Genomic DNA, 12,410 nt, shown 5'->3' with positions numbered 1-12,410 from the left:
TGTCTTGTGGTGTTGGTTAGGCCTAATTGTCCAATTAATCACCAATAGTCCAACTCCAGTTTGGTATACCTGCTACTACTTGATACAAGGCCCACATATATACATAGAGATTCCGTTCCATCCATAAACGCAGTTGAATTAATGCTGGATTGCAATGGCGTGCGCTTTTTGATTATTTGACTAGCAGAAGGTTATAGAATGGTCAATGTATATGCACAGCAAATGAATTAGTCTTGGGGTTATGTATGCATGCAGGTACACCCACGACAACAAAATTAAAAACTATACCAACAAGAAGAATTTGCTTGAGCATATCTGCTCAAAAATTACAACGCATATGCCAGTGGTCAGACTAGTATGTATGTCATGAATTTGTCACCTCTGACTAATTAATAACTAGATATAAAATTTAAGATGATCTTATTACTTATGAGTCACCATGTCTTCTTTTGATTTGATTAGCGAGTACGTCAGGTATACATTTTTTTCTGCCCTTTACCTGTATTACATATAGAAAAAAGAAGTTTGTGTTATAATTCAGTTGTTAATTACTGAAACATCAACATTGTATTACTGTGGATAAAATACTTGGATAACGGTTTGTTTACCTTTTACGCTTTGATTTAAGGGTTGATGTCTGTGAGTTGTTGTGCCAGTTACGCTTTCTCTGATTGATGAACCAGTTGTTGATTTGCTTGAGCTGCAGGCCAGTCTCTTCAACAAGCTTTGCCTTATCATCCTCCTGTACCAAGAAAATATATATGCCACTCAACCAACTGTATTATATCCATGCAATTCTTCGTGCATATCTGATTAGCTAATTAATAAATATTATTGCTTCTTGCTATATTATATATAAATATTAATTGTAAAGCTAGCACATCAAGATATATTGATCAACAAGTTGGAGAACAGCTAAGAAGGGCTATCTCGACTAGTAGCTAGTTAGTTGCACTCTTGCAAGCATGCTTGATAGGTACAATGTACTCACCGTGGGGTATGGCCACTTGGAGTGTTGCTGCCACCATTGCTTGAGTATGGTGGTGGTGTCCCCAGGCAACTTTCCTGCCCTCCTCTTCCTCAATATTTCTTCTCTCACATCCTCAATCCTTGACTTGAAGCCCTGTAACGAATTTAATAATTTAATCAGAGATAATATTGCAAAAGTACGTATCACCCTCTAGTTAATTACATAATCCAATATAATTAATTTAGGAACTGATTGAAGAACTAGCAATAGCATGCATGCATCCAGAAGTAGCTAGTCTTAGTCAGTTATTGTCAGTCACATATATAGCTGAGGCGCCGCATCAAACATGCAACCAATTAATATGATATGCAATTATCTAGGCTCAGTCTTCAGTCAAAGTATTCTATGACACAGTACAAGGAACTTAAGAAGGAGATTTTCATGCTAGTAACTAGCTCATTTAAGCTGATCATGCACTGTTTTTGCCCTAAAAAGCAGCTAGCTAGCAGCAGTAGTACTGTTTTAGCTAGCTCGGCATGATCCTTGCATGAACAGTCTCTTATCAATGTTTAAGCATGTTAAATGAACACGCTTAAACATTGATAAGATATATGCATGCATGAGTTGAAGAGACGAATGCAGGTGCAAGCAAGACGTAAGAAGAAATTAATCACAATGCATGCATGTACCTGCTTGAGCTCAATCTTGAGCTCTTGCCTGACCCGCTCCATGAGGGATCGCTCGGAGTCGGTGGGCATGAGCGGGCCGAAGCCCATGAGGTCGTGCCCGTCCGAGCCCATATCCATCGGGCCCTCCAGCATCGGCGCCGTCTCATCCTCGTCCTCCGACATGGTCGCCCCTGTCCCTTCCTCCAAAGTTGCACCTGATGATCAATTGCATATGCATCCAGGTAAGTGTAAATCAACTACTGTAGTTAATTAATTGATGATCACATCTCTTGTAACTGTCCTATTTCTTTAATTTATTTGATTAGTTATTCCTATATCAAATAACATGAAAAATTAAAGATTAGCTTGAAGCAAGTAGAATAACATGAAAAAGAAGAGCTAGTAGCTAGCAAAGTTTGTCGGTTATATTCAATCTAGATTGTGCTACACAGTGAGTTAGAGCTAATTAGCTAGGGCATGCATTCAGTACGGAGGCATGCATGAGGGCTTTGTCGACGTCGGCGATCGATCGAGCTGCATGAACTGGAACGTGTGAGATCGAGCAGAGATAGACAGTTGTACGAGCTATGCGCATGGCCACTTGAAACAGCTTGAAAGCTACCCAATCGAAAAGATGTCTCTGATTTGGAGTTTTGCATATGCAGCTCTCGCCAGCTGCATTGCCTGCATGAAACAGCTCGCAGGAACTACTAGCTAGCTACCAGTGTACTTTGAACTGCCTAGCTAGATAAGTTAGCATATTATAGCTCCAATTCGATCTTCGTCTTTATTTCTTCTTCTTCTTCTTCTTCTTATTATTATTATTATAGTTTTTTTAAAGTAGCATGGCTTTGATGTTATGCTCTAAAGCAACCAAAACCAACTGAAGCGCGCGCGCGCACACACACACCAAAATAAAAAATAAAAATAAAAATTCAACCTATAAAGAACCTTAGAATCCAGGTCAAAAGAGTGGACTAGTAATTTAACAACTTCCCAGTGTCCTAATTTACAGGTGAAATGTAATTTTTCTCTACCTACAATTGAAGTTTACGTATGTATGCGCATGCTAAGTTTTCAACATCTATTTCGCCAATCATCATGGGTGTTTTTCTTCAGTTACATTACATCAACCCTGATGCTTTTTGAATATGCAATGACTACTATAGTTGAATCCCAATCGATGCATCATGATTATGACGATGCCCCTCATGATAAGAGGACGATCGCCAAGAGCTCGATCGGCCGGTCATATCATGTCATGTAACACACCTTCCACTTTCCATGGTCGTGTGTGATATATATTATTCGACAGAAGCGAAGCACCTGAATCATTTAATTAGCTAGTCGATTAGACGAGAGGCATGGACTTTCAACTCCGAGCCAGGATTAGCATCGAACCTAGATGACTTTCATGTAACCTAGATTCTGTTTGAGGGAGCTTTTGATAGTCGTAGCTTCTTTTATATAACCTTTTTTTTTCAAACAGTTTAAATTTTCATCTAGATTCTAAAAAATAAACTAGAAGTTTAAAGTTAGAAAACCTATTTTTTTCCATATTCTCACCAATTGAGTGATTGACTACTCCCTAGCTATGCTTCCCAAAATCTCAAAGCTCTCCAAATAAGGCTTAGGTAGCTGTTACACTACCTACTAGCTTTTCAATATCCTCTCAGCGATTTCTCGCTAGCTAGCAACCAACCAACCAATCGGCCATGACCGAATGGCAGCGCTTGATCTGCGCCGGAGATGGCTAATGCATTTTATAAGTTCATGGATTGTTTTCTTAGATAATAGATTAATATCCAGCCTCTACACTAATAAGGATGTATATATCCAACCCATGGTTCTCTTAGCAAAGGATAGTTTCATTAGGTTTATGCCAAATAGTTGGTTCAAATTTTGTTGTTGGAATTTTTTTTATTTCAACTGATCATAAACCTCCAATTGAGACTTTGTGAGAAAAGAAGAAAAATAGCTAGCTAGTCACCTCATATCAGTATATATATGAACTGATTAAGTTAATTTTACCAAGGGTATCACGTCTAACTACGTACACATATATATATAGGCCTTAGAAACCTTGACTATGCTATTCTCTGTTAATAACACAAAATGATTATAAAAAAAAATTGGTGCCCTTGTTTTTGAACTGGAAGGATTTTATGCTAAAAAGGAATATCTGAAATTGTTTTCGTGACATCTACCGTTGGGCTTCTGGGCTTTCCCTAGTATACGGGCTGCCATCTATATGGGCCTTGGTAATTCCGTGTTATTTATCATTCCATTGATTCGAGTATAAACATCAGCAATAAAGTCGCTGTTAGGTACGTGTGTTAGAGTTTTCATATTTAACTAATCTCCTCTGAATACACCTGTAGAAACCGGAGCCTTAGAAGTCAAGGCATGCAAATCTGTTGAGAGGGAATCAAGAGACCATATATATGTTTGAACAAGACGCTGCAACTAATATATCACTGCAAGAGCTAGCGGCAACGAACTAAAAAAAAACAATTTCACCATCCAATCTAACTAACGAGAAGAGCAAAAAGGTGAACAAAAATCATAAAGACGACACCATGGAAATCGAAAAAAAAAATACAGAAAAGAAGGCGGCGAGAAGGAGAGGGAAATTAATGAAATATGTAATATATAGTGGAAAATATGTAATGCATGTATGATGCTGTAGTAGTTAATTACCGGTTAGGTCCTGCAAGGATTGCTCGATCTCGCGGCACGCCATGACGGCCTCCACGGCGTGCACCCGGACGTGCTGCTGCAGCTGCTCCCTGAACGAGCACAGCAGCATCATGTACTGCGCCTGCATCGATCATTTCAGTATGCATATATACAGTTAGCTTGGCTGGATAGCTTCTAGTTAATCATGTAGCTAGTGCGTACGGTATGATACTTGCATGTAATGTATGCATGCATGCACAAATGCAAAGATTAAATTCAACCTAGTGAAATTAATCAAGCATGGCGCATCGAACTCAGGAAGAAATTAAATAGATGCGTACGAGGAAGGAGTCGAGCTCCTGCTTGTCGTGGGGGGAGAGGAAGGGGCGGTGGTGCGCGGCGTAGGAGTGGAGGAGGCCGCTGGACTGCGCGAGCTGCGCGTCGATCAGCGGGAGGTGGTCGATGGGCGTCGCCACGCGCAGGCAGCCCACGTGCGCCGCCACCAGCTGCTCGCACAGCGGGTGCACCGCGATCTCCCCCTTGAGCAGCTGCCGCTCCTCCGCCTCCGCCGCCGCCGCCGCCGCCGCAGCCGCCGCAGCAGCCGCCGCCGTCGCCGACGACGACGAGCACTCCCCGCCTCCTCCGCCGCCGGTGAACGACCCCACGCCCATCTCCATGCCTCCGTGATCACCGCCTTGCATACACAACACGATACGCGTATACACCGATCGATCGAGCTCGCCGCGCGCGCGCGCACCAAGAGCGAGCGAGCTTGTTGGGCTCGATCGGTTGGTGCGCGTGCTCGCTCGCGCGGGTGACCGTGGCCGTTGGGTACACGTATGTATAGCTGTAGCTAGAGCTCTCGCTAGCTAGCTCTAATGGCCAGCGAGAAGGCGCGCGGAGAGGGATTTAATGGGGAGTTGGTTAGCAAGGACACAAAGGAGATGGTGAGGGGTCTTTTCGAGGGTTCCTAAGGTGGAAGGTAACTGGAAAAGAAAGCACCCAAGAACCTTCAATTCAATTCCCTTCCCCCTACCTTAGCTCGGTGAAACTGGAGCTTGGATGCTAAAGCATGGAGAAGAATATATTAATCCAGCACGATGAGAGAGAAGGTGTGTCCACGAGAGGATAGAGCTGGGAAAAAGCTAGCTCGCTCGCTCTAACTTAACTCTTCCGATTTCATAATTCTTAATGTTTTGAACAAGATTAGGATTAAATATTTAGAACTGTGATTATCAGTAACTTCAAAAATATTAAAAATAAAGACACTAAGAGAACCTATATAATTTTGTCTAACAAAATATTAATAATAAAAGCAAAAAATATATTTATTTATTATATACAATATAAATAAAAGAAATTAATCAAAGATGTATTTTGGAGATCATGTCATTGGAAACCGAAACAGTAGGTTGTAATAAGCTAGCTAGGATAGGTGCAAGAAGAAGGTGGACGAGGAGGGTGAGGTGGTTTTGGAATCTAATTAAGCATGTCCAAACCTAAGAAAAGGTGCCTACCGAATTGCACTATATGCATGTTGTGCTCCAAAGGCGGTAGAATCGATCGTACATAGGAGCTTTCATCTTAGCTTTTGCATGGATCATTCTTTCCTTTCTTTCTTTCTTTTTTCAAGATTTTAGATCAAACTTAACAACAGTCGGTTTGAAGCTGATTGAGAAACGAGAATCGCATGCACGAATTATATATATGTGTATGTTGCTGTCGTTAACAATTCCTCATGTTTCGGTCAGCGATGGTTCAGGATTATACATATTACATACCATATATATAGTATCTGGAGTTCAATTAATTGTTGAATACAACCGATGAAGTGTCAATGATCATGTACAGGAATAGGCCGGGGAGTTTGTTCTTCCTGTAAACTAACCTAGATAGCTAACCTAATCCTGGCTTAGCTTGTTCTTCTCCTTGTAATTTGGTGCGTGAATAATTAGGAGTTGGTTTCAAGAAAGGAAATACCTTTGGTGGTGTTTGGGAGTTTCGGTTGCCTCTACCAACTTTGCGGTTGGCGTCGGGAATGGGCTTCTGCTGGCTAGCTAGCTTAGCTGCTCCTGCTTCTGCTGCTGTTGGTCGTCGTCTCCATTATTGGCTTTCCCCTGCTATAGCTGCAGGTGAGTGCATGCTTTGTTAGTATTAGTAGTACGTAATCAATCAGCGTATTAGTAGGGAGATCAACGCCTTTAATCGATCGTACGTACTGCTCAGCAGTATAATAATGGTATTGGTTAGGCATACTTTTGACAGCTGTTGTATATATAATCGCCCATGGTATGACGGGCCCGTCTTCTGTAGCCTTGTCTTTATCATATCTTAACAAAAGGATAATGACATGCATGCTGCCTGCTGTTTAGGGTTACTGCAACTTTAATATATTCGCTATGTTTTATTTTCTCTTATGAGGACGCGTAGTCATACTGAATCATATATATATATATATATATATATACTAATTAACTTAGTTTGTTTGGGCAAAAATAAACATGAATAGTACTACGAATATATCATACGATTGCTGGTTTGTTTGGGAATTAAGCGTCCAGCAACGACTCTTATTGGTCAGAGATCGATCAACTCTAGCTTAGGCTGCACTGCACTACATGATCATGCTCAAGAGATCATCAGTTAATTAATTAATCCGTACCGTACATACACCTCTCAGAACAGCATTAACGTAGATCATGCTACCTAGCTTGTCCATTATGTTTCAAGTTAGATTGCCTCTCTCCAGCCATTAACTAGCTAGCTAGCTTCATTCAGTCGTACGTACTCCCATCGCGTATCAGCTGCAGCCGGCCTGCAGGCGAATCAGATCAAGAGATGCTTGCATTGTCAGCAGTAGCAGCTGGTAGTAGTTGTTATAGTTGTTCGCTCTGGTAGTCTCTTGTGCCTCTTGATTTGCCAACTGCCGTCTTCCATTAATTAATCCTGAAGAAAATTTTCCAAATTAATTCCACGTTTGGTCTTTGTACTCCCTATCAGTGGTGATTTCCTCGAGTTTAACAATGAAAAAAAATAGCATTGTATACAATCTGCCAATTTAAGGGAAACTATTTTAATCCAACGAGAGGATATTCTCACGTTGTTTGATATCACTTAAATAGTTATTAAAAAAATTTTAAAAAATAAGAAGATATATTAATAGCATGTGATATATCACAGGCCATAAACGTGCAAGTTCAAATTCATCTTATACATCTCGCAACGAAAAAACAAATTAAACTACAAGTAGTTAACGTATATTCATAATCAAATTTGGTTTTTTTACAAGATATAGAAGTTGAATATGAACTTGTATGTTTGTGGAGTGATATATCATATGCAAATAATGAGAGAACATCCCCACGAGGGATCAAACCCAATTTAAATTCTAAATCGAGGGGGTGGGTGGAAGCTAATCAGATTTTTATCAAGCTTTCTTCGAAAACAAAATCATGATTTACTTTTTTTTTTTACTATTTTGTTTCTTAACGAGCTGAGGCAGGGTGAAAACACCTTCCATACAAAATTAAATATTTTTAATTTTAAAAGAAAAAAATAGATCAATCAGAGCAAGTTTGAACCGAGCCACCGAGCCAGCTAAATGATGTAAGGTAAGTACATTAACATTAGTAGTTCGCAGCTGAGAGCAAGTACGATAACAGAATATTAAACCAGCTATAAACATAGTTTAAAGAGATAAAAAAAAGAGAGAATAGCAGCGGGCTATAGAATCTGTAGTCAGCTGTAGCACGAACTGCAAAACGTGACGTTTATATGATAGGTGGGACTAAATATTAATAGTATAGTAAACAATTATTGTATGAATTTACTATTATATTGGCTCTAGATGATTTGGAGTTAGTAGTTGACTAGAGATGTTAATAAGTTACCATGGGCTAGGCGCGGTTAATTAATCACGGCAGCGGCGGCCGGACGGCGGAGCCGGCAGGGGTAGCTTTGCAGCCTGATCATGCATGCAGGTCAGTCAAAGACTCGGATTTGATCGGGTTTGTACGTGTACTTTTGGTCACCCTTGACGATGATTATGCCCACACGTTTTGCACAAGATTACTATAGATCGCTGGTTGTTGGGCATGTTGGTATATTAATGCTTAAGAGTAGTACCAACTACTAGCTCTAAACTATCTATAGTCAATTTAATAGTTAATTAATATATTCATATTATAGTTACCTATAAATATATACTCTACTCCGCTAGTAATATTTGGTCCTACCTGTGTCTTGTAATCTGTGCTGTAGTTCGCTGCTTTTCTCTTTTATTATTTATTTTTTCGATATGTGTTTATAGCTAGCTTATAATCTGCTATTGTACCTGCTGTTAGCCCTGATGGCCTCCTTGCCCCGCCCGTCCAATTAACGAACCTCTCCCTTGCCGGTCTCTACCTCTCTGACTAAATCCATGCATATATGACTCCATTTCTTTTGCTTGCATCGGTTATTATTAACTCTTTTTCCTTACCAATTCGTGCACAAAATCGATCTTTTTAATGAGAAGCAGAGGAAGAAGTAGTACTTAATAGCTAGCAGCAACACAACCACCTTGTCCACTTTTAAGTTTTCTCTAGTGGACAGACATGACAAATGAACAAAACACATGTGCCTTTCTAAGCAGCTTTTAGCTATATAATACATTTCTTTATTTAAGATTGGTGTAACAAGATATATAGAGCCATAAAATTAATTCATCCTCTTTCGTTATTTCCCATTAAAAACTGTGGGCTCAGGGAGCAGGAGATTAGCTCGACCGGCCTGGATTAGCGACTTGAGTTTGTTACTTAACTACCAGTATCCCGCTTCATATCCTAATATCTTATGATGCTGTGATCCTACCAAACCGAAACGATATCGATCCCACATAGTATTTTAATTTTAATAGTATCTCGATCCTACTATTCATTACTATACGATCATATGAAATCTTACGTGGTTTTCCAATTTTACAATCCCTACGATAATATAAAATAATATTTAAAATAACATGGTTTAAAAATAATGCAAATAAATATGTTCAAATTTAATCAGTTAAATATATCAAAACCAACGTGGTTTCTCTTGATAAGTGTCTATACTATATTTTTTTTATATAGAATGGCTATATAGAATTAATATAAATATTAATTAAACTTAAAAAAATCTCATGGTATCCCAATACTACGATATGATTCTATGATACGATATTACTTTGAGCAAAACGATACTAACTATTATCCCGATCCTAACAACAGTTTGTAGTGTCCATCTTTTTTAGCCAAGTTTTGCCAAAAATCAAATGGAATAGGTAGCAGAATCTTGGACTAAGTCCGGGAAACAAAAGCACGCAGATGCAGTCCGGTCCCAGCCGACGTACTCTACCAGTAGTAGCATACAGGAAAAGGCACCGTACGTCTTTGGAAAGTGCTACAGGAAAGGAGCGTATCGCTGGCACGACTGTACAAAACTACATACTACTGCGTACTACGTAGTACTCGTATCCACAAGATGCAGAGACGGAGTAATGATAATCATGGATATGATATGTTATTGAGATGCAGGATTATTAGATTGGGGGAGAGAGATAGAAGAAGTGGTGGGATATCGTACAGGGCCCAAGTCGCGGAAGCGGATCGGGAAAGTACAAAATATTCCGTCGGCTGGGGGGGACGCGCGCGACACGGTGGGGGAGTGGGGGCGGTGGGAGAAGGGCCGCGCAGCCGCCGCGCCGGTGGTTGGGCGAGCTGCCCGCGTGCGCGACCCAGCGCGAGCCTGCTGCTGCTGGTCCACGCACGCACGGCACGACCGCGCGATACGGAGAGAAGGCATTGCTTCCGCCGTTGCGGTCGGCCGCGCGGCACGGCAACGCACGATACGAACGATACGGCGCGAGACCACGAGACGAGGCGGGAATGGGATTACGCGGAACGCCGCGCGGGGCTTGGCTGCTTGGGGAGTTGGATCCGCGACAGCGACGCGGCGCCCACGGCCTACGGCCTAGCTGTCGCGCGGGCTTAAACCTGTCGGTGCGCTGCTCTCCCACACGCGCCTCTCTCCACGCCCGCTGCCGCCTGCCCGCAATGCAAATCTTGCCGTTGCACGCGGACCAGTTTTTCAACACACTGATTATGTACTACTCCTTCCATTGTTCCGTCATGGGAACCATAAATAGTGCTCGTATTTTCGACTAAAAACCGATCAATAACTGTGAAATTTTTTAGGTTCTCATGCGGGATGAATGGCTTGTTTGAGAAGCTTAAGATTATGGAGATGGCTTTTGAAAATTTAAAAATGCTAGGTTTATCAGTTTCTAGCTTTTTCATTTTTTTATTATACAACTGCAACTTCTCGAAAATCTGAACCAAAAAAAGACTGTTTGGAGGAGTTTCTGATTTTAGAAAAAGCTGCTGAAGCTAGAAGCTCTCTCAAACAAGGGCTGAAAGTAGATTCCGAGCGAAATTTCGAATGTTTTTCGAGAATTCAAATTTAAAACAGTAAATTTGATCGAAACCGTCGTTGCGCTCAATCGGGGAGGTGCTATACTGTAGGGAATAGAGTAGTGCATCTTTGCTTTGGCTGTAGAGAGACTGCCACGAGTAACAGAGGGGAGCACGTACAAGACATTCTCGACCCCGGCTGACTATTATTTATTCTACGATGAGTCCTGTATACTTCTGGGACGTACATGCTGATAGCTACACCAAGCTTTTCCCTGTATTTTCCAGGCCGAGTCACTGTCGACGAGCAATCGAATCTTGCGGGGAAACGTTCGCGTCCACGTCGCTCCGTCGTACGAAATGCAATCCTCCCGTGCGGGGGCCTCCCCTCCCTCGTTGCAAAATACATATCCACTCTGATTGGCCCCAACGGTGATGCTTCTTGATAAGAGTTACTCCTAGCTTCTGCTTCAGGCCGGACAGTTTTGCTTCTTTCTGGCTCATAAGCTCATCGTTTGTTTCCAATTTCACTAGTAGCTCTGCATTGTGATAAGCCATTTCGGCAGATTTCAACAGTATGGAGTATGTGCTTTTAGTTAATAAAATGCTGAACTGATTAGTTAGTGCTGGTGCTAACATTTGAGGCAGACAAATGGCACAAAACGGTGGCCGCAACAGATTAGTTAGTGTATACGCTTCTACACACTCCAAAGGAGTCAGAAAGGCACCAAAAGAGAGGACAAGACACGAGGGAAAGAAGAAGAGAAAAAAAAAACAAGAATAAAGCAGTAGACTTTGGTTGCATGGGAAAATTTGTGTGCAAGACGAAAGGAGCATTACAGGCTTCTTTTAATACAGTCTTCCAGATTTGGATAGTAGGACCTGAAGCTTTACGGAAAGCAAAGTTTTTAAAGCGAAAGCTCAAAGGAAAAAATAAAAACTCCTAGCAGGGAAGAGACGGCCGGAGAGGGATGTGACACGAAGTATTTCTTGGTGTGCTGAAATTTCACCTCCATTTGGTAGAACAACTGTTTTGATGTAGTACAACAAGGTTACTTCCAAGTTCATCAATCGTAGTTTTTGGATATAAAAAACGAGCCATGACATTCAGAGATCGATCGCTTTACTTGCTTTGACAATTACACCATCCAATGGACTTCCACACACCTGATGAAAACTTCACTGAAAACGATCATTTGCTAGACAAAAGGGTATCCAGCACTGTACCATGTTTTGCAACAGTTAATCTGACTTTGTTTCATCTGTATAAAAATTGGCACCATCTGTATGGAAGCGTATGCTTGTTAGAGTAGAGGAGGGTATTTTGATTGGGAGGAGAGGATCGAGCACCAAAAATGGTGGAGAAATAATAATTTCGGTTGGTGAGAGAGGCGTCGGTTGGAGAGGGCGTAGAAGGGTCCCAATCGGTTGGTTGGTCCACCTACAGGCATTATCTATCCCATTTTTCTTTCTTTCTTTCTCTAATCTTCTTCTCTTGTCTCTTTGGTCATCTTCTTGCCGGGCTTTCACGCTACTTCTTCTGGGCCTCAACTCGACCATGCATTGTCCCATCGGCCCAGAGAAGAAAAAAAAAAACTGCATTCGTTTCTGCGTCTTCTTGCTCTTCGCCTGAAACTGTCTGCCCGTTCATGGCGATTGCCTGCA

At 41.4% G+C, this 12,410-nt stretch overlaps 1 protein-coding gene across 1 annotated transcript; it reads right to left on the bottom strand.

Moving 5' to 3' along the window:
* Positions 1 to 271: 271 nt before the first annotated feature.
* On the bottom strand, positions 272 to 5,367 carry LOC127766687 (homeobox protein knotted-1-like 3). Its single transcript, XM_052291803.1, has 6 exons — positions 4,659 to 5,367; positions 4,339 to 4,459; positions 1,660 to 1,853; positions 992 to 1,123; positions 609 to 742; positions 272 to 499 (listed from the first exon to the last, which is right to left on the bottom strand). The coding sequence occupies exons 1-6, from the start codon at positions 5,016 to 5,018 to the stop codon at positions 496 to 498; spliced, it is 945 nt and encodes a 314-aa protein (XP_052147763.1). The 5' UTR covers positions 5,019 to 5,367; the 3' UTR covers positions 272 to 495.
* Between the last annotated feature and the right edge of the window lie 7,043 nt (positions 5,368 to 12,410).

Source organism: Oryza glaberrima, chromosome 3 (assembly GCF_000147395.1).
Source record: "Oryza glaberrima chromosome 3, OglaRS2, whole genome shotgun sequence".
Taxonomy (NCBI): domain Eukaryota; kingdom Viridiplantae; phylum Streptophyta; class Magnoliopsida; order Poales; family Poaceae; genus Oryza; species Oryza glaberrima.
This window is presented reverse-complemented; position numbering and strand designations above follow the sequence as displayed.